At 37.8% G+C, this 26590-nt stretch overlaps 1 protein-coding gene across 1 annotated transcript in view; it reads left to right on the forward strand.

Moving 5' to 3' along the window:
• The first annotated feature begins 12595 nt into the window (after positions 1-12595).
• LOC149771402 (mitochondrial inner membrane protein Mpv17-like) overlaps positions 12596-26590 on the forward strand; it is a 28997-nt gene continuing 15002 nt past the window's right edge. The window contains exons 1-3 of the mRNA XM_089948495.1: positions 12596-12825; positions 17566-17690; positions 25085-25174. Coding sequence (XP_089804621.1) covers positions 12738-12825; positions 17566-17690; positions 25085-25174 — 303 coding nt within the window. The 5' untranslated portion in view covers positions 12596-12737. The remainder of the gene's footprint in view (positions 12826-17565; positions 17691-25084; positions 25175-26590) is intronic.

The following is a 26590-nucleotide window of genomic DNA, read 5'->3' on the forward strand; positions in this document are numbered from 1 at the left end:
ATCTTTGCGTCAAATTGATTCGTGCCTTGCATGACATCAATCGAGAACAAAATCCACAAATACGTGCTCGTGTCGTAGAAGCCAGAAGTCATTCATCTTCTAAATCCAAAGGAAAGGAAAGGAAAGGACTGCCTCCTCGTTTAGTCAAACATGGGGACATGTTGTCCGTCCTGTACAAAGCTTCTCCACCCATGCGAAAAAACTCATTCAAACTACCTCCAAAGACGTCATCAACACCGTGTGTGAATGTTGTTTGAACATCTTGAAAGGCACGATACCTTTGTCTAAACACCAGAACAAATGCTAAGCCAAACATCGTCACGTTGTTTGCCAAAATGTCCAAAAGAAAATCCCCATTCGTCAACCCCAAAACCATCATCCAAGAAGCCAGACTATACGTGCGCCGGGTGGAAGCGTTACCTAAAGTAGGAAACGACATCAGTCACACTTTGAGCAGAACGACAGCCTAGTATCCGATACGACGCGTGGAAGTGAAAACGTTCACCATTCCCAAGGGCCAGCGATCCTTGATCGAAGATCATCTGTTCCATGGACAGTTACCCAAACGTTTAATCCTTGGTATCGTCGAGAATTCAGCTTTCAACGGAGCCTTCAATTTTCAACACTTCGGTGTGTCCAGAATCGAACCTGACTTTAAAGAGAAGACTTACTTGAGATCGTATTTGTTCCTGTACAAAGCCACTGGACATTTAGGAACCAACACCCGGTCACGGCATTACGTACGACCATTATGCAGTAGGCTATGCTTTGTGGACTTTTGATTTCACACCAGACCAAGGCAGTTACGAAGGACATTTCCACCCTATAAAATCCGGCCAGATTCGTGTGGAAATTCAGTTTAAAAACCGAGAACCTGATGAAACGGTGAACGTCACATTGCATGCCGAGTTCGACAATACCATAGAAATCAACAGCTTGAGAGAAGTCAGTCTAGACTATTAGAAACTATGGAAGACTGTAATCCTACTTTGAATAGTGGAGAATCTATGGAAATGGCATGAGAGGAGACCGTGGAAGTAGAATCTCAAGATAAGGACGAAACGGACAGAGTGATGAAGTCCAGATGGCCAGAACAAGAACAACATTTAGTCTCCTGTTTTGCCAAACACCTGGCAGGAACAATTACAAAATTGATCAAGAAAGATTATTATGGATGTGAAAACGATCATCCAAGACAAATTTAGCACGATAAATGTCTGATACTGAGTCAAGAAGAAAAATTAGACGAGTATCTGGAAGAAGCTTGGAGCCTCATCTCGGAAGAACCCGTGGTGCATCAGTGGTATAAAGACTTGCGTGAACATTCCTCTCCTTCATTGATGACTCTAGAGATCCATCACATCGAAGTTCTCTTGGCTCAGAGTACGGAGACGAAACGAAGAAACGGTTACTTGTCAGACATTTTCAAGCAAAAGGCCAGGATTGCACTGAAGAAAACACAACACTGCTTCTTGGAATCCTGTCGTATGTGCTAAAGATGAACAGCCTTATAGCAAACCTCAAGACCATCAAGCTTATGTCACCAACACGGACGAAAGTCATCTCCCAGGAAGCCCCTGAGTATCCTTCTACTTTCCTAAAGAAGATTGTGTGAAGTATTTCCGTTCGTATGGATTGTCCCCTTTGGAACACGATATCATCGACTTTATGAGAAGAAATGCTCAGACAACACGATTCAATAACGTAAAATTACAAAGCAAAGATTCCATGGTGTGTGGACAATATTGTGTGTATTATCTTCATCAACGCGGACTTGGATATTCTTTAGAACATTTAGTGACTTATTTTGATCGTTACTAATCTAGAAACGATGACAAAGTAGATCGATGGTTTTGTGACCATTATGGCTATCTTTTGTTTTTAGCTAGGAAACGTAGTGTACATCAATGGCCCAATGACTTCCAACATTGGAAGTCTAGCTTCACTTCACAGCGTTGTCATCCTTGTCCAAGATAGTATGTTATTAGAAAAAAATGTTAGTTTATTGGACTGTTTATTTAAAAATGCATGTATTGTTACTTGTTGAATGTTAGTTATTTGAATTAAAATGTTGTGTTTTGAATAAGGCGTCTGTAGTTTATTTTACATTTTTATGACTTCTCTCTATCCTTCAAATCAAACTATTCTAGCGTTCCGATTCTAAACAGTGTAGGGATGTTTTCGATCACGTCGGCGCTTGCACAGTAAAAATCGGGGTAGTCTCCAGTCTAACCATAACTAAACAAAAGCACACACACACCCATAAAGGGAGCACTATCCTCCAATTCTAATAACGAACCATTGGCAGGACCAACACTCGAAAAACTACTCAATGAAATCAATACATATCTAATTAGCAGCCTCTGCTCTAAGGAACAAAAATTAGAACAGGTAATTAGCAAACTCCAAAACATCCTAAAGGTAACAACATAGCACACACACACCCATATAAACAATCAATAAAGGACCACTTTACCAATGAACAATACAACAAAACCGCAATATAATAATATGGCAATGGAATGCTAGAAGTTTAACAAGTAATATTAACGAACTAAAAATTAAGCTACAAAACCTAGCTGTCAAACCAGATATAATTTGCATACAAGAGATCAAAATAACTATCAAAACTAAACAACTACCCAGAATTCCAGGTTACGCCACAGGCTATTTCAAAAATCAACCACATGACAAATGGGGGGGGAGGGCTTATCCATATTTATAGTAGAAAACATACCAAATGTAACAACAGTAACCGTAACACCATCCACAGATAGCAATGAAGCAGTTGAAATACAGTCCATTATAGTCCATACAGGAAGGAGTCACATCCAATTATTTAACATTTACGACCCAGGGGGAAATTGCAACGTATCTAACTCAACTACATATGGACAAATAAACGAACACAGACGGGTGGACCAGATCATCATCTGTGGAGATTTCAATGCCCATAGCGAGCTGTTAGTGGAGGGGAGGGGGTAGTACGACGGACAAAAGAGGCAGGTTGATTGAAGCTTGGACTGCTGAGTCCAACCTGAGCATTCTAAATGACGGCACAAAAACACGCCTTAAACCTGAAAATGGTCTCATGCCCGCCATCGATCTCACCATTTCCTCGCCATCAATAGCTCAGGCAGCAAACTGGTGGGTGAATCAAACTGACCCTCTGGGCAGTGACCACTTCCCGGTAATAGTTATCCTACAGATGACGGTCCAGTTTCACTCGCTCAAAAGAACCCCCAGATGAATATATTCTAAAGCAGATTGGACAACATTTAAAGAATACCTAAGTAAAGCAAACACCAAAAACTTAGAAAGCGATAATACTAATAACTACTATGAAAAGCTGATTGATATCATGCTACAGACAGCCGCCACCAACATACCCAAAACTAGTGGTAACCCTAATAAACAAGCTGTCCCATGGTGGAACGAAAAATGCAAGCAAGCCATAAAAGATAAGAAAAAAGCGCTCAATAAATTTAGATGCTCAGATAACTCTATCGATTTCACTACCTATAAACAAAGGGAGAGAAACCTTAAAAACCTAATAAAGCAGGCAAAAGAAACAACTTGGCATGATAACTGCACTAACATCAATATTACTACTAGTACTAAAGACGTCTGGGATAAAATTAGAACAATTAGAGGGAAGTCAACTAACACCACCCCCAAAATAATTGGTGCCATTACAAACAAAGAAAAAGCTGATCGTCTAGCTCAGTATTTCTCAGATATGAGTAGTAACACCAATCACACCCCAGCATTCCAATTACATAGGGACAAAGTAGAACAAACTCATAAAAATTTATTTAGAGACCTTGGTCACAAAGAATCTAACCTAAATAGGGACATTACAACTTACGAATGGGACCAAGCATTAAAAACAAAAAATGAAACATCTCCAGGGGAAGATCAAATAGGATACACCATATACAAAAACATACCAAATAACATTAAACAGTCAACTATTAAACTACTAAATAAAATATGGACCACAGGCAAGCTACCTGATAAATGGAACATGCAATAGTAATACCCATACCCAAACAAGGTAAAGACCCAAATGACAGCAACTCTTACAGACCCATCTCCCTAACAAATAAAATCTGTAAGATCATGGAAACCATAGTTACCAACCGACTCAAACACCATCTAGGGAGCAACAATTTAATTTCTCACAACCAGTGCGGGTTTAGAAACAAAAGAGCCACCACGGATCAACTCATACGATTGGAAACCGCAATCAAATTAGCGTTCAACTCTAAATGCAAAGCTGACAGAAATTGAATTGCAATATTCATTGACCTTGAAAAGACATTCGACCTTGTATGGACTAAAGGCTTATTAGCAAAATGTAACCACTACGCTATCACATGACGAATTTTAATTTCATTGAAAATTTACTCACCGACCGTAAAATAACAACTAGAGTTAGCGTTACCTGCTCTGAATTACACCCCCTTGAAAATGGTACACGACAAGGGAGCGTACTCATCCCCACCCTATTCAACATCATGATTAATGACTTGGACACAAACTTAACATCTACTCTAATTGAACTTTCACAATTTGCTGATGATATTTGACTATAGAGAGCGGGGAACCCCTCCAACCACAAAGTAATAGGTGAAATTCAATCAAGCGTAAACAATATAGGGAAATGGGCTGACAATTGGGGCTTCAAGCTATCCCATGAAAAAACTATTGCAGTGCATTTTTCCGCAAAACGTAAATTCCAACTTCAGTACCCAAAACTCACCATTCAAAACCAAGAAATACAATTCGTAAAGGTAGCTCGATTTCTAGGTATGTATTATGATTCTCACCTAAACTGGGGGCACCACATAAACGAACTAGTCAAAAGATGCAATAAAGACTTTAACCTTCGAAAAAACCACCTGGGGATCCAATCAAGAAGCCTTACTAGTATTATATAAAACATTAATTAGGTCCTAACTAGATTACAGGTGCCAAATTTATAACTCAGCACCCAAACATCACCTAAAGAAATTAGACAGCATACAAAGAAATGCTTTAATAATTTGTACTGGCGCACTACCATCGACATCACTAGTGAACTTAAAATCCTAACTGGAGAACTGCCGCTCCACCTTAGAAGGCAAGAACTCATCCTCAGATACCCAGCCAGACTAACAACGCACCCTGATACACACCCCACCCAGCTAGCTATTAATAAATATAACAGACCTTTCAACACTAAACTATTACAAAACTTACCTGTAGGGAAACTAATACATCAACTAGCCGAACAACTTCCCATAGAAAACTTTCAAGCAGAAATGATGAACCACTATGGCACCGAGCCATGGATTAATATCAGCCCTTCAATTAACACCCTCATCACGAAATGTGGTAATAAAAAGGAACACGAACACCAACTAAAAACAATTAGTATAGAAGATATTAACACCAAATATCCCAATTTTATTGAGATTTACACTGATGGCTCCAAAATAGCAGAACCACCTTGAACAGCAGAAGCTTACGTAAGTCCGGAATTTAACATCAGAATAGGACAAAGATTACCTAACCATTGTTATATATACACAGCAGAATTCTGGGCCATTCCTGAAGCCCTCCAATGGATAGTAGAAAACAAATTACCCCAAGCGGTAATAATAAGTGACTCGCTAAGCGTCATAAATTCAATACATAACAACACCACCAAATCAAGAGAAAGCTATCTTAGACAAACTAATATATTGCTTAAAAAACTAAACAATAATAACATTCAAATAGAGTTCATGTGGATACCATCCCACATTAACATACCAGGTAACGATTTGGCCGACTTAACAGCAAAACAAAAACTAAACGAACCCACGCACATACACCTAGACTATAGCACATATGAACTTTATAGCATATCAAAAAATCTCATTGACAGCAAATGGCAGGAATTATGGAATTCAAACACCCAAGGCATGACACTAAAAACCATCATTAAATAAGTCAGTAGAAACAGGCAACCACCCAAAATCAATGGCAATGACCGGAAAATCATAAATAAACTACTCACTGACAAAACCAAGTTGGCCAGCAGCTTCGGACAGTATTTAGGACCACAACCACACAACCCTAATTGCTACCATTGCCGGGTCCCAGAAGATTTAGAGCACATCTTCAATAACTGCCACAAACATACAACGGAAAGGGCTAAGTTTAAAGCTAAACAAAGTAAGATTGGATCCCCAGCCACGTACCCAGAATTCTTGATGAATACCAATCCCAATATTAACCTAACATTTGAAAACATCATTAGTTTCATTTACGAATCAAATTTAATTTTTAAAAAAAATTTAATCAAATCAATATCAGTCATGATACAAAAAGAAAATTAACCAGTCAAAGATATAGGTAATCAGGCTAATTAACTAGGGGACCCAGATCAATTGTCTTTGAGCGTTCACAAGACCCGGAAGCTCGGCAAAGACACCTATCTGGAACAAAAATATACCTAGCCTGAAATTCTAAATGTCTCAACCTCAAAATAAATAACAATCAAAGTTTAATCAAGTAAAACAAAACTAAATAATAAATCTAATAAAAATTACATTAAATTAAAATAAAAATTGATTAATTAAAAATAGGATCTCAAACTAAAAAAAAAAAATATAGAAAAACATGCTAATCAACTAGGGATGGCCCAGATCAGGTGTCTTTGAGAGTCCACAAGACCCGAAAGCTCGGCAAAAACACCTATCTGTAACACAAATATACCTAGCCGGAAGCTCTAAATATCTCAACCTCAATAATAAATAGCAATCAAAGTACAATCATGTTGAACAAATTTAAATAATAAAACCAATTAAAATCACACTAAATTAAAAGAAAAAAAATGTTTAATTCAAAATATGATCTCAAACTTTTTATTTAATACATACATACATACATACATACATACATACATATATATATATATATATATATATATATATATATATATATATATATATATATATATATATATATATATATATATGAAAACAGGCTAATTAACTAGGGGTGACCGAGATCAAGTGTCTTTGAGCGTCCACAAAACCCGAAAGCTCGGCAAGGACACCAATCTGGAACAAAATATACCGAGCCTGAAATTCTAAATATCTCATCCTCAACAATAAATAGCAATCAAAGTATAATCAAGTTGAACAAAATTAAATAATAAATCCAATTAAAAACACACTAACTTAAAATAAAAACTGATTATTAAAAATAGAATCTCAAACTTTTTTTAAAAAAACATATAGAAAAACAGGCTAATTAACTAGGGATGACCAGGAACAAGTGTCTTTGAGCGTCCGCAAGACCCAAAAGCACGCCTGTCTGGAGCAAATCAAGTAAAACAAAATTAAATAATAAATCCAATTAAAATCACACTAAATTAAAATAAAAACTGATTAACTAAAATAGGATCTCAAACTCAAAAAGAAACCCCAATTCTTCCCTATTTCTTTCTTCTTAAACAACATCCTGCATTCATACTGATGAACAAACACGCCTGTCTGGAGCAAATCAAGTAAAACAAAATTAAATAATAAATCCAATTAAAATCACACTAAATTAAAATAAAAACTGATTAACTAAAATAGGATCTCAAACTCAAAAAGAAACCCCAATTCTTCCCTATTTCTTTCTTCTTAAACAACATCCTGCATTCATACTGATGAACAAACACCTCTATGAAATCCACTCACTCAACCTAGGTGACAGCCATACAAATACCTAGAATTACTCACAAGACCCCAAAACTAGATCACATAAGGTGGTCTTGAACCCAGACCATCAGGACCGTCCACATTAAGTGGCTCAACTCAAACAGTTTTGGAAACAAAGACCCCAAATTATCACATATATGGTGGTCTAAACTCCAAAGACCATCACGTCCAGCAGCACAAGGCTGCAAAATAAAACTCAGACTTAGGAAATAAGACCCCAAATTAGCACGCATAAGGTGGTCTAAACTCCAAAGACCATCAGATCCAGCAGCACAAAGCTGCAACACAAAAAGCAATTATAGACCGCTAAGACCCAAAAACACTCATACCAACTAAAGTGGTCTCAAAACCCAAGACCATCAAGGCCCGCCACACAAGGTGGCAATATCAATAAAATATTGCTGTCAACCTAGGTACCTATCTCTAACCATCTCTAAACAGCACAGAGTTATCCTCCAAATTATGCAGGACAACACTTTAAACAAGGTACCCTGGAGCTTGGAAGTGCCATCCTGTGCCATGAAACCGCCTCCCAACCCATAAACCACTCCTCCTTTACCACGACCGGACATAAAAACACCATGCGTACAGTGCACGCCCAAATTAGCAGTATAGACGAGTGTGTGTTGGGTCTAATCCCACTCATTACATTCAGCAAACATAACAACTTAAGTAATGAGTGCGTCCAATCGCACTCACTACGGCCATACATTCAGACCGCTAGGAACTAATTAGTACCTCGATCTGACGGTCTAATTAATACGTGTTCTATGAACACATAAAAGCCTGGGGGATGTTGCTCTCCTTCCTTCCCCCAGGAGTAATTAACAAGCAATCTGTGCGTGCATAAAACAGTCGCACATGTCCGACAGGACGAAACGATTTACATCGTGTCAGGCAAAGTCTGATACAGAAGCCTGAAGAGATAGAGAATGTCAGAATGTTGAAAGTGACTGAAGACCTGATAAAAGAACTTTTCAGAGAGGAATTCAAAAAGGAGAAAGAAAAATGAACGGATAAGTACAAACTTCAGAAACAGCAGAGAGAGCATCAGCAACAAAGCAGCTGCAGGAACCAGACAGAGGTTTTCTCGACTGCCGTGTTATATTAGACCATGAACTAGCTATATGCTATACATGACATAGCTCTCTCATACAATTTGAAGGACTGGACTGTCCTGGGCCACATCTGTATTATATGAGGCCATGTATATACAAGACCATAGCTATGTTATATGATGCCAGAAACTGAACTATACAGTACCACAGCCATATTACACAGGACCATGGTCATGTTATATGATGCCAGGAACTAAATATACATACCATGACCATGTTATATGAAGCCAGGGACAGAGCTATACAGGACCACAGACATGTTATATTAGACCATGAACTAGCTAAACATGACACATCTATGCCGTAAGAGGCCAGAGATAGGGCTATTCAGGACCACAGCCGTGTTATATGAAGCCTAGCACTGTTTTATAAACTGTGGCACTTATAGTGAGTGATAACAGAATTTGACAACAATTTATCTTGAAATAAAGTTGCAAAGATATTAACAGAACAATTATTGTGGATTAAACAGCACGGCCGTCACATGTTAATTTTGCACCGTGTGTATGATACCAATTCCTTACATGTCAATGACATGTAACAACCTGTTCAAGGCTGGCAATTTTTCTGGACGCTCTGATGTCCTCCGCGTCTAAGACAAATTTATACTAATATCTGAGCTATTGAGAGTGCCTTAATAAAGTTTAGGTACATCCTGACGGGACTCGTTCAATCAGCAAAGAGAAAAAGAGAAAACGGTTTCCCATTTAGTGCAGGATTTTTTTTTGATTAAGTTATATTTCATTTCACATCTTAAATTCATGCATTTGCCGTGCTCTGAAAGGAATACAGGAAATTTGACAAATCTGAATATTTTAAAGTATCCTCAAAGGGACATTGGGCCCAATGAGATGAGAACACACAGGGCCCAGTGAGATGCAATCGAATCAAATATAAACTTATTCAGTGAGGAATAACAATTAGTGTTTGTATAATTCTTCAATTTGCACATGATGCAAATTATGCTTCCTTTCACTGACATTATAAAAACGTTCACAGATATTACAAAATTATTATTGACAAGAATGTTCCCTTCATAATACATGTAAGTCTGAATTTGTAATTGCTAGGTTAAAATTGGGTTTGGGAAGTTAGACACATTACTGTGTAGGAATAAATTCAGGGCCTTAAAATATGATATGTGTTAAATGTGGAGCCCCACCTTGTATGTGTTGTCCGTAATAGTGAGTGGTAATTGAAAAACAAATCAACAACAAACGGCTCTTTTTGGGGCCATCCAAATTTATTCGATCCCTATGTCTAAAATGTCTTTATAGTTGCGTTATGTCTATGCTTACACACAACTAATACGTAAAAACCTCCACATATGCTAGTGGACAGGGTTTGTCTGTAAACACTATCTATCCTTGATATATTTGCGCGTGATAAGTCTGTATATTTAGCCCCTTCGTTTAACGTCCAACGCTTTTCTTGTCTGATAGTATCTTTATGAGTTTGCCAGTACAAATATCTAAGTATTAATCACTACTTACAGCTTGTTGAATAATATAATGCTGGAAACTGGAGAGTAACCAAAACATGGGTGTTGGAGAGTAATACCGAAATTTGTGTTGGATAATACTCACGCATAGCTGTTGGAGAGCTATCAAAAAGTAGGTATTGTATAGTGCTCAAAGTTTTGGTGTTGTATTGTACACACAGAGCGGGTGTTGGATATTCCTCAAAAAGTGGGTACTGAGTACTAATCAAAAAGAGGATGCTGGATAGTACTCAGACGTAGGTGTAGGATAGTATTTCAAAAGTGTATGTTGGATGTTAATAAAAATGGTAGGGTTTATGTTGGATAGTATATCAAAATGTGTGCGCTAGATAGCAGGTGGTATGTGCTTGATTGTCATCCCGAAAATTTAACATTACATTCCTTAAGGGACCAACAAAAAATCAACATGAAAATTGCCATGACACTCAGAAGCGAACATTATATTTCTATCAGAGTTCCACGCAGCTAAATACATTTTTAGCATTGTCGTTTCTATCAGGGACCATCTTCGCTCGACATAGTTATGATATGTTAACTTATCTACACCTTGGCGGATCGATCCGATATTGCAGTGCGTTGCTCTAGCTACATCCATTGGATTTCACGAGTTGCATCCCTTATTATATAATACCAACTTACCAACAACGTATTTAAGCAGTACATTTGCCAAAAATGGTGGAGTCAATTGACTTCAAAGGATGCCTTGTATGTTTAACATCGAAAGTCTGACAACGTGTCATAACGAGGTCATACATGTGTATTTTGAGAGAAAGGATGTATTTATGCAAAAACGGACCGACAATGGAAATCGATTATTTATGAGTGAATTCCAGTTGCGTGCTCCCTTTGTCTCGATCATAGAAGGATAGTTCTAATTTGAACAACTTGATTTTGATTGGATTCAGTGGACTGTAACTTCTCCAATATAATTCACAAACTCGAAGCACTGAAATGTCAGGTCGATCCGTCAAGGTGTAGATAGGTTAACATATCGGAACCTTGTCTAGCAAAGATGATAGGAGGCAGGAATAGCATCCCAATGTTAAATCTAAAGACACTTTTAACATAGTCTTTCCCATCAGAGGCTAGAGTGTCATCTTCATGTTAAACCTAAAGACACTTTTAACATAGTCTTTCCCATCAGAGGCTAGAGTGTCATCTTCGTGTTAAACCTAAAGACACTTTTAACACTGTCTTTCCCATCAAAGGCTAGAGTGTCATCGTCATGTTAAACCTAAAGACACTTTTAACACTGTCTTTCCCATCAAAGGCTAGAGTGTCTTCTTCATGTTAAACCTACCACTCTCATCGGGATTCACAGTGCCATTTATCTCTAGAGAATAGTGATATCGCTCATTAGGGGTCAAAATGTGGCCAGAGTTTTACATATTACTACCGTTAATCCACCCATCAAGTAAATTATTGTGATTATTGCCTAACCAGACTTCGCGCACATGGAACTAGTATGCTGTGCTGCCCCCCAAGCAATGAGGTTATTACAGAATTCATTCGATAAATAATCCACAATTATACATAACAATTTTTGTTAATATTTATTTCATTGTTGATATTACAAAATCCATTCATTGTGGGGTAACAATTATTACCATGTGGAGATATATCAACCAAAACGGTAGACACTGGATGTTTACTCGAGAGATCACAGTTGCAAATATGACCAAGAGAATAGACTAAGAAAGTGCCAGAAATGCTGCAAAAATAAACACAGATGACCAGGACAGATTGTCAGGTTATGCACTTTCTGAATTCTATGAGGAGAAATAAAAAGTGGGGGGAGTACTTCTTTCGTGAGTTTTGTTGGTTGGAATACAGTTTTTGTTTGGAGCTGATATTACCGAATAACACACGTTGAGTTAGAAACTGAACTGGATTATGTTTGATTTTTAGCAGGATCTGTAAAATTAAGATAGGATTTGGATATCGTGTGGGGTAGCGAAAAAATGTTACTTTCGAGACACACATTTCTTTGACGTATTTTGTTTCTTCTAAGAAAAGTGTCTTATATACTGGCAAAATATTTTCAAAAATACTTTACAAAATTCTCCTCAACTAATATGCCATCACACTTAGAAAAAGGGGAAAAGTTCTCACATGATTAAATATTCAAATTCCCAGGACCGTAATGTCTGAATAGATTAAATTTTAATGTTGTTTTAGTACTTGTGTAAGAGAACTCTGTAACAACTGTTTTCAAATAACAGAGTGACCTCCCGTGAACAGCATATTCGCGGTTATGTTACTGCTTTTCGAATATAAATATGGGGCGAGCACAGATCACGTTAAATTGCACTGATTAATCACCGGTAACTTGACCAGTTGTTGCATTAGCGGTTAGGAAGGAAATTAAAATATTAAATGGCTGCCTATTCACTTGCGAGAGTATGGCGAGCCTACCTGGGTGTCCTGGCTAAGTATCCTTTACGTACAATGGCTTGCACAACCGGTGAGTGTATGTCACGTGGACCCAACACAGTTTGCAACTGTTTTCACAGGCACTTGATTCTGGGTAAACTAATGTGTACACTCGCCATATAACACATTAGTTTCCCAGAATCAAGTGCCTGTGACTGTTTTGTGCCGTTTTATTAACATCTCTCTCTCTCTCTCTCTCTCTCTCTCTCATTTGAGGGTAAGAATCAGTCAAGACCAACCAGAAGTGTCTAATCACCAAAAGTGAACCAACTGAATGAAGGAAAAGAAACCATCAATGAACGAGTTTAATGACTGACTGACTGAACTTGCATTTGTTAATGAAGTGTGTGGTCATTTGACAATGTACATCAAATGAAAATGCTGATTTTTTTAATTGCAGACACCATTTAGTTTTAATGAGGGTTGGAGCCGGGATTTTTTTATTAAAAAAATTGTCTTTTAGGTGAAGATCATTATTTATATTTTATTTTTTCAACTGATTTAATGGACATAATACGTTTCTTCGTTAAAATCATAGATACAATTAGTCCTACATGTAAGACCTTGACGCTGATATTTATGTTATAATAATAATCATAATAAGGACTTTGTATAGCGCCTAATCTTTTGAAGCTCTTAGCGCTTTACAACATTAGACAACACCTATAAGATAAAAAAACATATAATGATATGATTAAAAAAAAAAACACCATGAAATTAGAAAACATTAAAAAAACATGCTGAGAATATTTAAGGTAGGAAACATTATTAGGTCTTTAAGTTTGTTCTTGCAGTCGAAAGTAAGTGAGTTTTGAGAGCCCTCTTGAATGTGATCACCGTGTCTTTGTGTCTAAGTTCAGTGGGCAATTCATTCCACGTTGCTGGGCCCAGGTATGCAAAAGAACGCTGTCCATATGACTTTGTTTTCATAGTGGGAATAATGAGTGTATGATTGTCAGAAGAGGAGCGTAAGTAGCTTGCTAAGCGGTCCCTCAATTAAATTATTTTGTGAAAGCTATTGGGAGCAGTCAGATTAAAATCAAATCTCTACTGTCCTGGAATATCTAACAGCGACCACTTAGGGGTCACATTTTGGTGATCTTTGAATTGGCCAATGGAAATGCAGCTTTCAGAAATCTGAAGGTGAATCAAGTGGTTTTGCACATGTTGATGCTCTTCAGCCATACTGCACTAAAACAAAAACAACATGTGCTATGTCCTACATTGTAACAATATTTTCATGCAAGCTCTTTGTGAGCCAGGATTTTCTGCCCATATGTTCTGGCCCTCCGGGCCCCATCTCCATATCACCAGGAAGATTAAGTGGTCCCTCGATTAAAATTATTTTGTAAATGCTGTTGGGAGCAATCAGATTAAAATCAAATCTCTACTGTCCTGGAATATCTAACAGCGACCACTTAATGGTCACATTTTAGTGATCTTTGAATTGGCCAATGGAAATGCAGCTTTCAGAAATCTGAAAGCGAATCAAGTGGTTTTGCACAGATTGATGCTCTTCAGCCATACTGCATATATGAACATCTAAGACTACATCTGATTGGCTGATAAAATTATCATTTGTGCTAATAAATTAGATCCCCAGAATGTGACCCATAAGTGGGCGGAGTCGGATCTTCATGTTGGGCAGTGGAGATCTGATTTCAGTTAGATTGTTTGTGTTGTAATTGTGAAATGATGCATGAAAGTAACTCTTGGGCTGTCTAAGTTATGTTTGAAATTTGTTAAATAATCAAGCACAACAGATATTTTATTAATAAAAACATAGATTGTTAGAAAGCAGGGAAACATCGATGTGGACATATATTTTCACATTCCAAAGACTTATAAAAATGTTACTAACAGCCTCCTTGCTAGGTGCTCAGCATTAAGAGGTTAGTATTAGGACTGGTCAGACTGGTGTAAGGATAATGTGACTGGGTGGGACATCATGCTGTATTTCTACTGTATGAGGTCCCAGTGCTAGACATTACTATAAACTGCCACACTGCAGACATCATAGTGATATGACTGAAAATTTTGTAAAGGTACATTAAAAATCCAAATCACACACGCACACATACATTAAATATATGTTGTATACATTGTATACCTATCTTTCCAACAAAATCATAATAGAAATATCTTTACCAATATCTGCATTAAGTACACACCATTTAAAAATAGAAGGTGGCAGATATGAACAAATTAAAAAATAATGAAGGCCAGCCTTTGATTATGTATAGGACAAAAAGAGTATGCATTTGTTTTCTCTTGAGAGAGTTAAAGAATAATATTAATCCTGAATAATGAACTTAGAACAAAGATCAAAGACATCACTATAAACTGCCACACAGCAGATATCATAGCGATATGGCTGAAGAAATGTTAAAATCAAAATCACATGCACACACACACACACATGCTAGACTAATATATGTGTAGGAACCCCATTAAGGCCCTGAATCGATTCCTACACAAGAATGTGTCTAACTTCCTAAACCTAGTTTTAACCTGGAAATTTCAAATTCAGATTTATATGTATTATGAAAGGAAATTCTTGATCAATAATAATTGTTAAATGCCTGTGAACTTTTTAAAATAATAATGAGGGAAGCATAATTTACATTATATACAAAATCAAGAATTATACAAATACTCATTATTATTCCTCGCTGAATAAGTTTAAATTTGATTTGATTGCGTCCAGTGTTATCATTTGACTTGGCCCTATGTACCTTCGAGGATATTTAAAGTTTTCAATCACATGTGCTCCTTTCAGACCACTGCAAATTCATGAATTTAGGATTTGAAATGAAATATCACTTCATCAACAAAAAAAAACATTTCACTCAGTGGGAGATAATTGGCTTGTCTTGATCTCTTCGGTGATTGAATGGGTCCCGTCAGAATGTACCTAAACTTTATTAAGGCACTTTCAATTGCTCAGGGGGCCCCGAGTGGCCGAGTGGTCTAAAGCGCTCACCGTTCCGGATCACTGCCATCTCACCTCTGTCTGTGTATGTTCGAGTCCAAGGCTCGGCTAGCGTGGGTACGTGGGAGAGCCTGCCAGTAGCTTCTCATGGGTCGGTGGTTCTTTCCTGGGTTTTCCAGGGTTCTTCCTCCACCAGTTATACTGGCCGCCATATATGGCCTATCTTGTGCTGAAAATGGCGTTAAACCCCAGAACAACAAGAACAAAATCAATTGCTCAGATATTAGTATAATGTTGTCATGCATGTGGCAGTAGTACTATATGGCTAGACCCATGTTTCATATAACATGCCTATGGTCCCATATAGCCCTGTCCCTGGTCTCGTATAACAGGGAAGTAGTCCTGTATCAGTAGCCCCTGACCTAGTGTCACATGGTCCTTTATAACCCTTACCCTGGCTTCATATACCATGGCCATGGTTCTGTATAACATAGCTATGGTCCAGGACAGTCCAGTCCTTGGTTGTGTATGACATAGCTGTGTCCTGTATAGCAAGTGCCTGGCTTCATATAACATGGACATTTTTCTGTATAGTTAGTCCCTGGCTCCTTATGACATATGTGGGCCTGTATAACCAGCTCCTGACCCCTTATAACATGGCTCTGGTCCTTTATATCCCAGTCCCTGGCTTGATTTAACCTAGCTGTCTTCATGTATACCTTTGTCACTGGGGTAATATAAGTACTAGTACAGTCCAGTCCCAGACTTAATATAACATAGCCAAGATCATGTATAGCCAATTCCTGGCTTAATGCAGTGAAGTGTTCCTAACTAGTCCATTTCATGGCTTCAAATGACCTAGCTATGATCCTGCATATAGCCCTGTCAAAGACATCATACAGCATGGATATGGTCCAGTACAGTCAAGACCCTGGCTTCAAATAGTATATCTCTGGTGTGTATAGCCCTGTCAAAGACATCATACAACTTAGATGTGGTCCCTTATAGCCCACAACCTTCATTCATATAACATAGCTGTGGTCCTGTGTATGTCCCTATCAAAAGAAGTCATATAACATGGCTGTGGGCCTTTATAGCCCAATCGCATCGTAATGTAACATGAATGTGGGCCTCTTTAACCAGCCCGTGGCCTCCTATACTTGGGATGTCATTATGGATATAATTTTCAGAATCTACATTACAGAGTCTATAGCATTATAAACTTTATAGTTATTTCTGAAATATAAGGCAACCTCATATATTGGCAGGGACGTCTGTATACATGATTCCTTGCCTGATATGCAGCTCAATTTACTTGACTTGTAAGCCTGTATGGCACAATGGTAACACTCATGTTGTATCCTTTCAGTCTTGGGTCTGATCTCTGAAATACGTATATGTAGCAGTCCACCCTGTTCTCACTTGTAATGACATAAGCCATAATGAACACACCCAGCCTACATCTGGGCAGGCAAGATGACATAAGCCATAATGATCACCCCATGCCTACATCTGGGCAGGCAAGAGGGCATAAGCCATAATGATCACCCGATGCCTACATCTGGGCAGGCAAGAGGATATAAGCCCTAATGACCACGCCATGCCTACAACTGGGCAGGCAAGAGGACATAATGATCATAATGGCCACATTTCCTTTGTTTTAATATGGAAGCATAAAATACTATTAAGGGAAAAACATGGTTCATTTGACTCCACTATCATGTCTGAGTCCATAGCCACACTTTACACTGATAATATTTCTAGAGAGAAAAGAATTGTTTCAGGTTTTGTACGACATTCAGCAAGGTAGAGAACTTTCACACTTATGTTTTATTTCAGGGACACTGATGTGTGCAGGTGATTTTATTGCACAAGTAGCCATTGAAAAAAGGGGATTTTATCGTCTTCAGAAATATGAAGTCAAGCGAAGTTTACGTTTTCTCGGATATGGTCTTTTTCTGGCTGTAAGTAATGTCTTCACTGTATCTCAATCAAACATTGATTTTGCTTTGAATTATTTTTATGCCAGTAGGCATCATTATTATGCATTTGTCCATTTCTATCAAACTTAAATGTACAGTCAAGAAATTTGATAGTGCATTCATACTAAGTAGAACTTCCAACCAGCAATGGTAGGTCAGAGTGGCTTGCTTTCATGCTTTACTTCTTATGCTATGATTTCTTTTACGTATAGTGCCATATCTTACAGTTATTCAGTGAGATATAACTTATTTGTGGAGTGAAAAAAAGAACTTAATTGGATCTTTGATTTTAAGATACCCAACTTACATACAGTATCAAAAGTCACTTACAGTGACCTTTATAATGCCACTGATTATAGGTCATACATTTGGTGGGCATGCAAAACATCGCATTCCTGATCTTTGTATCATAAAAAGGTGGTATGGGTTTGAAGCTGTAACTAGCGCTTGACACAGATTAAAGTCACAGTTGTACGGATCATTAGCTTCAATCTTCAAACCAATATCACACAACTCCAAGTCCTGTGGCAATGGGAAAGTGACGAAACAGCAAGTGAGGATAACACTTTAAGCTGCAGACAAGAGTATGCACTCAGGAAGCTAGGATATTGTGTTGCTTCTACTGGACTTGAGCAGAGTGGAACTCTGCTGCCCCTGAGTGGCTAAGCGGCACATTTTAGGATTGCTCTGCTCACCTTTGTAGCATGAGGAAGGGGCTAAAAATAGCCTGCTTCATCTTACCCAGCCAACATACCAAAGATTGCAGTGATCCCATCCTTGTGGTTGATCATTGTTATGTATATTTGATTTAATTTAATTATTTGTTTTATAGTTTTAATTTTTTTTTAAATTCCATTACATGGTATTGTAATGTAACTTGATTTACTGGATTTGACATTGTCCAGAAATTCAATTCAATTCAGTTCTGTTTGACCTGACTGTTACATTTTTTTAAACAACTAATAATAGAAATACTGCATCTAGTTTCTGACCGATGATAGTTTTGGTAAACAACTTTAAAAAAAAAATTTTATTCTTTCTCAGAGTAAGAAGTGTTTAGTGAAGACCATACTATGACTACGTGATAATTGTCATGTAACAAACTTCTATTTCCTTCTGGAGAGATGAACTTTTGATCCCCATCCAGGAATCTGTTTTGCGTTGTAGTTAGTCTTATAAATCATGATAAAGGATTATCAGTTTGGCTCCAAACATATGTTGTGACCAGTTTGAGTTGAGATTTTATTTTATTGAATTTCAAGTGATTCTTTTTCCTGGAAATATATAAGTACTTGTACAAAATTCTTGGATAAAAACATTTATTGGAAATTATACTGAATTCAAGACTGGAATAATATTTTCTTTGATTCAACAAAAAACTGTTGACACATCTACACTTTGAAGGTTACAACAGATATCATTGCCTTCCAGTTTGGATTTCATCGGGATTCGAACTCAGTTTCATTCAGGACTTTTAATTAATAGGACTTCTTGTTTTAATTCTTGGATTATTGTTGGATTTGATTTGTAAAACCATAAGTTCTTTTTTCTCATTTTTCACTTGATATTCTAGGGAAATTATTTGTTAAATTTTACAAAGCTTGTTGTCTTCACTCTTTTCTGTTACTTTTTTGTAAGAGCCTAGACTCACAACCATATAACCAAAGAAGAAAAAGAAAACAGTGCTAACCATCGGAACATGGGATGTGTGAACTCTTTTGGACAATGCAGATAAACCAGAGACTGCACTTGTTGCTAGGGAATTTGCAAGATACATTGTGGACTTAGCAGCCTTGAGTGAGACTCATCTAGCAGACAAGGGCCAGCTGTCAGAAGTGGGCAGCAACTATATGCTCTTTTGGAGTGGTCATGGGAGAGAAGAACAATGTGAGAAAGATGTCAGATTTTTATCTAGAGTGCAAACTTCGTAGCCTTCACCAGGACTTCTGTGATTGTGTAATGATTTTACATCTCCCACTGTGAAATAAGAAGAGTGCCATGTTGATCAGCGCTGATACTTCTTGACCAGTGTTGTGAAAGGTAATCAGGCACCCCACATTGGAAAGCTTATAATTCTCGGCAACTTATAAACTAGAGTGGGGACTGAACACCAGGCTTGGACAGGAGTTGTTGGAATGGATGGCATTGGCCAGTGCAACAGCAGTGGGCTACTACTGCTCAAGATGTGCACCATCCTACCAACACCTTCTGTCTACCCACCTGAAACCAGATGTCATGGATGCACCCTCGCTCTAAGCATTGGCATCTCATCAATTATGTCATCACCAGGATGAAGAACAGACAGGATGTACAAGTGATGAAGGCCCTTTATGGTGCTGATTGTTGGATGGACCACTGACTAATTATATCCAAGTTCAACACATTCAGCCCAAGATACATCCCCAAAAGAAAAGGACTGTAAGAAGACTAAACATCTCCTAGCTGGAAAATAGCTCAATCCTCAAAAACATCTTTAGGATCCTGGATAGCAAACTGGAAGACCTGTAGATTGGCCATGCTACTGTGGAAGAGGACTGACACTCTCAATTCCACCACCATTACATTTGGGACTGATGTTATGCAAGAACTTGGACTTGTTTGATGAGAATGAACAAGAGATAAAGACACTGCTAACAGAAGAATACTGCCTACACAGAGTCCATCTGAGCAACCCTTCATCAGCCTCCAGGAGAGTTCAGGTGAAGCTTTGTAAGATAGATGATTTCTTGTTCAACAGTAAAGCAGACAAGATCAGGCATGCAGACAGAAATTACTCTAAGTGCTTCTATGATGTCCTGAAAATTGTATATGGCCCCCAGTCCTCTTGGTCCTCTCCCCTCTTCCTGTGCAGATGGGACAACAATGCTTACTGAAAAGGCTCAGATCCTGGAGTGACAGGCAGAACACTTCAGTGCTATCCTCATCTATCCATCGTTCATCAATGACAAAGCCACAGAATGTTTGCTTCAAGTGGAAACTAATGCTGAGCTGAACACTGCAAGAGATCAAGAAAGCCATCTGTATCTGTTCTGTAGAAAAGCCCCAGATCAGATGCGATACCTGCCAAGGTGTACAAAACCCTATAGTGCTGCTGTAGCTCACAGACCTCTTTGAATCAATATGGAAAGAAAGAGTGGTCGCACATGAATTTAAAGATGCCTATATAGTCCACCTGTACAAGTGAAATAGTAAACATCACTGCTGAGACAACCAGAGAGGAACTTCCCTCCTGTCAATCACTGGCAAGGCACTTTCTTATGTCATGCTCAATTGCCTCAATCATCATCTTGAACAGGGTCTACTGCCAGCAAACCATTGTGGTTTCTGCTCAAGGCAAGAGACAGTCACCATAATATTTGTACACAACAACTCCAGGAGAAATGCCAGGAGCAAAACAGAGACCTATTCACAACCTTTGTTGAACTGACCAAGACGCTTGACACAGCAGCGATAGACATCAGAAGATCATGGCAAAATTTAGCTGCCTGAATAAGTTCATTGCAGTCACTTGCCAGTTCCACGACAGCATGATAGCCCACATAATGGATGATGGCAAACCCTGAAATGCCTTCCCGTTCACAAGTGGAGTCAAACGAGGCTGCTTTATGGTACCCACACTCTTCAGCATAATGTTGCCTCACTCACAGATGCATTCCAAAATAGTGATAAAGCCATCCATGTCAGATACTGATCTGATGGGAAGCAGTTCAGTCCCAGGCAGTCATAAAGATGAAGGAAACAGTCATTAGGGAATTCCTCATTGCTGACCACTGCGCCCTCAATACCAACTCAGAAGAAAACATGCAGACCAGCATAGGCACATTCCCTGAAGCATGCGACAACTACTTACTCCCGATCAGCACCAAATGGGACTGAAGTCATATATCAACCTGCCTCTTGGAAGCCATGTTGCGCATCAGGTATCACAATGAAAGGTCAGAAATGTCAGGCTGTTGACAGCTTCATGTATATGGGCAGAAACCTCTCAAAAATAGACATTGAGGTCAATAGTAGAATTGCCAAAGCTAGCTCACCCTGTAGGAATCTATGTAGGAATGTATGGGACCGCAGAGGAATCAGTCTTACCACCAAGCTGAAAGGATACTATGCTGTAGCGCTCACCACACTCCTGTATGCCAGCTAGATGTGGACTGTCTGTAGCAAACATTCCAGACAACTTGATCAATTCCACATGAGCTGTCTCGGCAGGATTATGTGGATTAGATGGTAAGACAAAATTCCTGACACTGAAGTTCTCATGAGGGCTGTCATCCCATCTGTCTTCATGTTACTGCATACAGCCCAAGTTAGATGGGCAGGACACATCGTCCGCTTGCATGAGGAAGAGATTCCAAAACAGATGCTCTGTAGTGACCTCTGCGAGGAAAATCCCGCTGTTGGAGGACAAAAGAAGCATTTCAAGGACAAACTGAAGATGTCCTTGAAAAATCTGCATATTGACAGTGCCTCAAGGGAGACTTTGTGCAAGACTGTCCCACCTGGCACAGCAAAATCACATCTGCATACATGAAGCAGAATAGCAGAGAATTGTTGACACTCAGAGAAAAGCTGCCAACACCTTTACCTCCATACCAACCCTGTGTGCTCTACATGCTGAAGAGACTTCTGTGCCTGCAATTTGATGATTGTTGCTGACACTGCCATCTGCTTTATGCAGTGTATATTTTTGGATTGCATAAATATTGCAGTCACTGCTGTCTGCTTGTGTGATATATATTTCAGGTTGTATAAATTTGGCAAAGCCATTTCCATCTGTTTGTGTTTAAGTTTTACAAGGTCGCTGCCATCTGTGTTATGTATATTTAAAGTTGTGTAAATATTGCAGTCACTGCCATCTGATTTTGTGATGATTATTTTCTAAGGATGTGTAAATATCTAAAGAACTTAATATTTGAGATTGTAACATGAAAAAATGAATAATATGGCAATAGATCAGTTATTTGTCAGTTTGAAAAGAGAAACAAGGTCGAACAAGTGCATTGGTTTGCTGTGATAAATCTCCATACTCTACACTGGATACCCCCACCCACCACCACTCAGTTTCCTTCTGCATTAGTCACCTAGCTCTATATAATGACTCAGAGGTCTTCATGCATAATGACTCAGAGGTCTTCATGCATAATAACTCAGAGGTCTTCATGCATAATAACTCAGAGGTCTTCATGCATAATGACTCAGAGGTCTTCATGCATAATAACTCAGAGGTCATCATGCATAATGACTCAGAGGTCATCATGCATAATGACTCAGAGGTCTTCATGCATAATGACTCAGAGGTCATCATGCATAATGACTCAGAGGTCTTCATACATAGTCTGCCACATATGCCATGCATCTTCCATTATGAACTTTGGTCTGAAGATACTTGAAAATGTAATACTAACTGAAATTGCGATACATTTGACCTTTGACCCACTTACAAGGACAACATGTGCATGAGCCAAGTATCCAACATAGCCACACAAGTTTGGTGAATTCCTATTTTGGAGTTTAGGAGGAGATTATGATAATATTCCTGATACTATTTACAAAAGCTTGTGAATAAGAACTAGATAAACAAACTATAAACTATTGAATAAGGTGCATTATTTGTTTATACAAAGTTGTAAGAGAGTTAGAACCAGAAGGTAAATTCCACAGTTCAGATATTTTTGGGTAACTTGAATCATCAAACATATTGATCTTGTTTTAGAGTATGAAGTGAGGACTAGTTCAGATTTTCAGATTGTGAACCTTGAGCAATTCTAATGATGCTGTTTCAAATAAGGGACATAGCTACCTCATTTAAATGCATCCTGATAATTCATCATCCCACCTACCATGTGGAGGCATGTGGAAATCACAGTCAAAATTGGTTCTTAAAAAAAGGCCTGATATATTGTTCACCTTATCATTGAAAATGGCACATTAATTTGAATTCTGCATCAAGAAATTTTCAAATTTAAATTTTTTTATTTTTTTATTTTGTAAGATTGTCTTTGACATAAACGTTTTCTTAATAGCAGTATGCAGTGAAATATCAATCAGTGAAAAGTTTGGGATATGCCAGCTGATGGCAACATGGTATGAAACATCAGTTAAAGAAGTTTTTCAAGTGAAATTGGTGCTTTAATTTTATACTTGTTTAATTTGGTTCCAGTCTAATTATTTTCATTTTGATAAAGCTTTTTCTATTCAGGTGTAAGGAGTCAACAGACTGTAACTTTGATGCTCACTTCCATGGAAACATAATTGTTTACTTAGTGCATTTCTTAGGATAACCATTGAAAACTTAATTGTCATTGGGCATAATACAGACTAATTAACAGCTTATTTGTCTCAGCCAGCTTCATTACACTGAAAGATACAGACATCACAGTAACAGCTTTATGTAGGAACAGCCTAAATTTTGTCTTGTTTTCTTTCTTTTCAGTCAATTTATTTTCTCGGTCTATAGTTGTGCTCCTTGACTTACTATTGTAAGTATTAAATGTCAACTTGATCTGTATTACAAGTCTTTATCAGTTTATTGAATTTAGTGGACTTAAACATTCAGTATATTACATTCCAAGTTTGTGTGGAGCAATGGGCAATGTAATCTTTATGTACCAAAAACATTGCTTTTAACCAAATTTTAAACCTCTTGCATCATATGTCTATGCTGCAATCTGTGTTTGTGTTTATGGACCCCCATCAGCTACGAGTTATTCAGGGTGAGGTTTATTATGTAAAAATAATTGTGTGAATTTTCAAAAGAAATGCACTGCAGTTGCCGAAGTATTCATCTTGACCAGAATATATTTACAGGTAGGGTATTAACTATCATGAATTGATACATTTTACAGGTAGGGTATTAACTATCACGAATTTATACATTTTACAGGTAGGGTATTTACTATCATGAATTTATACATTTTACAGGTAGGGTATTAACTATCACGAATTTATACATTTTACAGGTAGGGTATTAACTATCACGAATTTATACATTTTACAGGTAGGGTATTTACTATCATGAATTTATACATTTTACAGGTAGGGTATTAACTATCACAAATTTATACATTTTACAGGTAGGGTATTAACTATCACGAATTTATACATTTTACGTTTACTCACAGGGTCCAATACAAGAGGTTCCTGACTGGGTCACAATTGTTCTGACTGCATACATGTAGAATTGATACATTTTACTTTTTGCCACATGGTCCAATATAAGAGGTTCCTGACTGGGTCACAGTTGTTCTGACTGCATATATGTAGAATTGATACATTTTATGTTTACTCACAGGGTCCAATATAAGAGGTTCCTGACTGGGTGACACTTGTTCTGACTGCATACACGTAGAATTGATACATTTTACTTTTTGCCACAGGGTCCAATATTTGGAGTATGGTATGCATGGCTAGACAAAACGTTCAAGGTAACCAAGTTCGGAAATTGGAAGATGGTATTTTTTGACCAGGTAAGATAATATTGCTTTTCTTTCTGTGCAGATGGAATATTGGATATATTTAGATGTGCAACAAATTTTTAAAATATTTTTGCCTGATTTGCCTCTTCCTATGTATGTCAGAGTCATTCTCTTTACATCAAAGTTGCATGGTGATACATGATTTAATTTAAAAATTGAAACAATAGATGAAACTTGATCAGTCAGTAAAGGAAACACAAATCCCTCGAGTCAATATTTTAATTCATATTTGATCACAGTTTTGAAAACTTTTAAAAAGCAAGATGAATATCAAGGGTCCAAGCAATGTTGTGCCCTTAACCCAGGGGTTACCAGAATGATACATCTAGGCTGCTGTGTTAAAGTCTTTCTTCTGGTATCCAGGTCATCTGGTGCACTATACTAATTGTCAATTGTTGTATATTTCTTCAAAACATGCCTGAAAAAAATAGTTTCCTAATGGTAAGTGACAAATATCCAATTTGCCCTGACAATGAGGTCCTTGTTTATAATGCAGTTTCTGCTATTAAGCAAGTATGGTCATGGGTGACATTTTATTCAGTTGTAATAAAATTATACATATCATGTGCTTCATTAGAAAGAAAACTCACTATAGGACATTATGGCCAGTATCTCCAATGGATCGCATTACAGTGAAGGAGAACTGCACAAGTAGCTTGTGCTTCATTATAAGGTAAATTCACAATAAATCACTATAATACATGAATCCAGTGGACATAAGTATAATCAGGGACTTATACATATGTGCCATGTACTTCAGTATAAGGCAGTCTCACAGTCAGACAGCATAGTCTATGACTCCAATTGACAGCATTATAAGGAGGGACCTATACACAGTCAGACAGCTTAGTCTGTGACTCCAATTAACAGCATTATAAGGAGGGACTTATACACAATCAGACAGCTTAGTCTGTGACTCCAATTAACAGCATTATAAGGAGGGACTTATACACAGTCAGACAGCATAGTCTATGACTCCAATTGACAGCATTATAAGGAGGGAATGCTGTATATGTATCACGTTCTTTATCACCTGGCATTCACTATGGCCTGGGTCATTAACCTAGTTTTTTCTGGCCACAGGTGTGGCCAATCAATCACTAGATTAGCAGTGATATCGGCCACATGTCAGTGTGAATGAATTATCCACAAATTTTAGCCAATCAGCCACACATGGCTAATGGTCAAAGGGTTGCTGACCCAGGTCTATAGCTTCCATTGACAGCATTCCAATGAGGGAGTAGTGTATAAGCTCCATTGTATGGCATTCGCACTATAAAGCAGTATAATGTATACATTATAAGGAAGGAATGCTATATATTATTAAGACATTAAAGATTACGTATTAAAGCTAACAGTTTCATATTCGAAGTGCCTTCTTCGCCTTTGGCAACTAAATTTAAATTT

This window comes from Sinohyriopsis cumingii, unplaced genomic scaffold, assembly GCF_028554795.1.
Source record: "Sinohyriopsis cumingii isolate HCF-2022 unplaced genomic scaffold, ASM2855479v2 utg001870l, whole genome shotgun sequence".
Taxonomy (NCBI): domain Eukaryota; kingdom Metazoa; phylum Mollusca; class Bivalvia; order Unionida; family Unionidae; genus Sinohyriopsis; species Sinohyriopsis cumingii.